Genomic DNA, 3,849 nt, shown 5'->3' on the forward strand with positions numbered 1-3,849 from the left:
ATACTAAATTCAAGAACGAATACAATTATCTGAAAAAAGTTGAAGGAAAAAATTATAAGTACCTCAATTATGCTATAAATATCTTATTATTTAGTGGATGTCCATCAAGATTAAGATAAGTTTGATGTAATTTCCTTTCTACTTGTTATATCTTGCCCTCCCAATTTCTATGTTATTTTACTTTCTTTGATATTTATTTCATTACAAATTAGAATTGTTTTCCAACTCATAAAAAAAAATCTAAAAACCAACAAACCAAATAAAAAATTTCACTTTGATTATTTAATTTTGCTCTCTAGGTAGATTCAATTTATTCTGTTCACATAGAATAATACATGAAAGACATGTTAATATGTCGATATTCTTGTGGATCACCAAATGCACTGTAGAATTTGATAATGACTTTAAAAGGAACAAAGAAGATAGATTTGGCATTTATTCATCAAGTTCAAGTTTTATTTTGATAATGCTTGGTTAAATTGCATTTCTACAAAAAAACTTGGAAGTACTTTAACCAAGCAAAGAAGCTTCAGCTAAAACAACCTACGTTGAATATCAAGACCCCATTGAGGTTTTGACATATCAAGGTTCTATCCTACTGTCTCAGTACAAATTAATGAGCGATACCAACTTTTTAAGAACCAGAAAAAGCATAATTCAAAACTTCAAAATCAGAATGACATCCGCAAGTGCTCAGAAAATACATGAAATAAGTGGGTAAATATGCTCATATGAAAATTTGTAGTATGCAAACTTGTAAACAAATTTATGATTAAAAACAGAAATAAACCAGACACGCAAAGGTTGTAATTAAATTTTGACACATTAGTTGGTTTCATTTTACACTCTTACTCAAAAGCTCACATCAAAACCGAGGCCGGTATAAGTCCAGGATATCCACCACACTCCCACATAGTGACAATCAGCAGTCAATATCCATAAGCCCAACAAGGACGCCAATTGCCAACCATTTGTTAAGGGAAATTTTTGTGTGGATTAAGCAAATAATGTGAAACCCAAGTTGATAAGCAAATCAAAATTACAATGTCTCGTATTCATAACATTTCTAGGGAACAACAGAACATAACATAAACTTAAACATTCTAAGTAAAAGAGAAGAAAAAAACTGATTTTAGTATTAAATCCCCACTACTACTTTCAGTCCGTACATAACAGAAGGTAAAAATATGAACTCAAAAGATCCTGTTTGAAGGACCCATGGTGCTCTTCAAGTAGAGGCACCTCACCTGCAATTAAGACACAATCAGCATCGTGAAAATTATTGCAAAATCACATACTTATGCTCTATCAAAAGCATTTACGCGTATATATATGCTGCAGGAGCAATCAACCTAAACAAACCAAAGATAAGAAGACTTACATTTTGCCAATTTTTCTTCAACAAGGAAACAAGGAAATTGACGCTCATTTGCACATTTTGGAAGATCTGCTTCTCCTCCATTGCAACATTCCCAACAGCAACTCCCATGCATAAAACTTTCTTCAGCTGGAACTTAACCATTGCCTTTGTCTCATTCACCTTCGACTCTAGTGATTCCTGGTGAGTGACAAGGGTTGGGAATTTACCTGTGCGACAACAGCAAGATAAAAAAAATTCATGTCAGAACAGATAAAGGCAAAATGCACAAGCTTGGGTCTTCCTACAAATGCTTTAGGAGGGCAATCCAAAAACAGATGCTCTTATATTGCACTAGCCTGCTTTGTTGAGACCAGGACCCAGAAGACGTGGGATTTGCTTGATGACAGATTCAGAAGCCAAAAAGGCATGATACTTCTTCGCAAGCTTCTTCACCAACTTCTTATTCTTGTTCAGTTTCTTCAATGCTTCCACGTCCATATAATCCAAACCTATCTTCTCTGCCTGCAGTACACATTAAACCATTTAAGTTGGCCCTTTTTGACCAGAGTCCAAACAATACATTGCATCGGATTTTAAAGGATTTATACTGTACATGTTGTACCCGAGTCCAGACATAAAGTTCTCTTATAGGAAATGTAAACAATCAAAGTTTCACATAAGAAAGCTGCAAAATCACCTCTTCAACGTGTTGAGCATCTCCAAGCATGCAAATCTTCATCTTGGGGCGAGGAATATGAGGCAGCTTCACAGATCCACTGAATCGCTTGTCTTTTTGAGGATCATAGTTTTTCAGACCAATCTGGAGTTCAATGGTCTCAGTAAATTTGCGCTGTTTCTCCTTTGACTGAGCTACAATGGTTGAAATAGCTTCTCTAAGCGCATCACTCTGAAGCTTACTGTAAATAAGATATCCAAAACCTTTCAGGAAAGAAAAAATAAACAACCTCACAAACTTCATAAGTTTGCATAACGAAGGGTTAATCATGGCACCATAAACAATTCAAAATCACAAAATGAACACCCCAAAACATTGCATAGTTCAAGCCAATAATTCTCAGAATGGTTCTCCTGGCACTGATAACAATCCAAATTCACAACTTAAAATTCACAATCTAATTACCGATACAAAACATTGAGTGCTAACTAAAAGAGAACACTAAGAATACCTAACAAGAACGCTATTTCATAATACTTCAAAGACTAAAGTACCTAACAGATTATCCTATAAAACACAAATCAAAGAAGGAACCAACTCTTCTAATTCGAGTCCAGTAAATCAATCATCAATAGCAAAACTAAAATGACCTCAACTCTGAATCAACAACTGATTATTTCACCGATGAAAGCACCCAACAGATTATCCTATAAAATACAAATGACGAAAGGGTCCAAACTCTCCTAATTCGAATCCATAAATCAATAATCAATATCAAAATATACATTACCTCATCTTCGAATCTTTGTTCTTTCCACAAACAATAAAATTTTACCTGCGAAACAAGGTTACGAAGTCATCAAAAACTTAAAGAAGTTATAAAATGAAATTAGATCTGCAATGAAATGGGCGTTTCAGTAAAAGAGGGTTTAGACAGAGGGGGAGTGAGTAGCTACCGCCACCAACAAGAGATGAGAAAAACCCTAGCCAGATTTTCTAGGCTTTGGGGAAAACATATAGGCGGGTCAGTCGAAATAATAAAACTGATCTTGGGTCAGTCTAGCCCAATTTCCTAGAATTTTGAATACAGCCCAGTTTAGTACTAAATTGGTTCAGCCCAAAAAGAGTATCTAATATCATATACATAATATAATAATTACTACTTGATTGGTTCGGCCCAAAAAACTTAAATATTTGTTTGTTTATTATTATTATTATCTAATTTTAATTTAATTTTAACAGGAAAATTTTAAAAATTAATCATCATATTTTTTTAAAAGAAGTATTTTTAAATTTCTTAATATATCTGTTATATTTTTATTTTTATTTTCAAATAACTTTAAATTTTTTAAAAAAAAATTAGTTACATAAAATTTGATGTGTTATTTAATGGTTAAATTAAAAAATTTAATAATAAAAAGACCTAATTAATATAATATTAATAATTTAAAGATATAATTAAAATTTAAAAAATTTAAAATAATTTAAAATAAGAATTATAATTTAATTCACGTAAATTTATACAACTACTTAAAAATTACAAACTCATGCAATCTTGTAAAATAATTGAGAATCAGTTTTCTTTTTCTTCTAAGTTGTAACATTGAATATATTCTTTTTCTTTTTCGTCCTGAAATTGAATTCATTAGCTCTTGCCTTTTGAACACACTTTACCTTCTCAGAATTTACAAATCTTTTATTTCCAAAAGAAATAACAAATCTATTTTGAAATTACATATCTTCTTGAATTAATCTGAAATTTTCCGAATCTCTAAATTCCATCAAATTATTTATAGTTCGATTCTATCTAACC

The 3,849-nt window shown here is 31.7% G+C and overlaps 1 protein-coding gene across 2 annotated transcripts; it reads right to left on the reverse strand.

The window, feature by feature from the left end:
* Window positions 1-1,005: 1,005 nt before the first annotated feature.
* Window positions 1,006-3,064, reverse strand: LOC107959356 (60S ribosomal protein L10a). Of its 2 annotated transcripts, XM_016895396.2 has the most exons (6): window positions 2,993-3,064; window positions 2,827-2,871; window positions 2,058-2,277; window positions 1,717-1,882; window positions 1,382-1,587; window positions 1,006-1,247 (listed from the first exon to the last, which is right to left on the reverse strand). In XM_016895396.2, the coding sequence occupies exons 2-6, from the start codon at window positions 2,829-2,831 to the stop codon at window positions 1,194-1,196; spliced, it is 651 nt and encodes a 216-aa protein (XP_016750885.1). In that variant the 5' UTR covers window positions 2,832-2,871; window positions 2,993-3,064; the 3' UTR covers window positions 1,006-1,193. The 2 variants fall into 2 exon arrangements, with proteins under 2 accessions (XP_016750885.1, XP_040969077.1); XM_041113143.1 differs by having other exon boundaries at window positions 2,827-2,994.
* Between the last annotated feature and the right edge of the window lie 785 nt (window positions 3,065-3,849).

This window comes from Gossypium hirsutum, chromosome A05 (genome assembly GCF_007990345.1).
Source record: "Gossypium hirsutum isolate 1008001.06 chromosome A05, Gossypium_hirsutum_v2.1, whole genome shotgun sequence".
Taxonomy (NCBI): domain Eukaryota; kingdom Viridiplantae; phylum Streptophyta; class Magnoliopsida; order Malvales; family Malvaceae; genus Gossypium; species Gossypium hirsutum.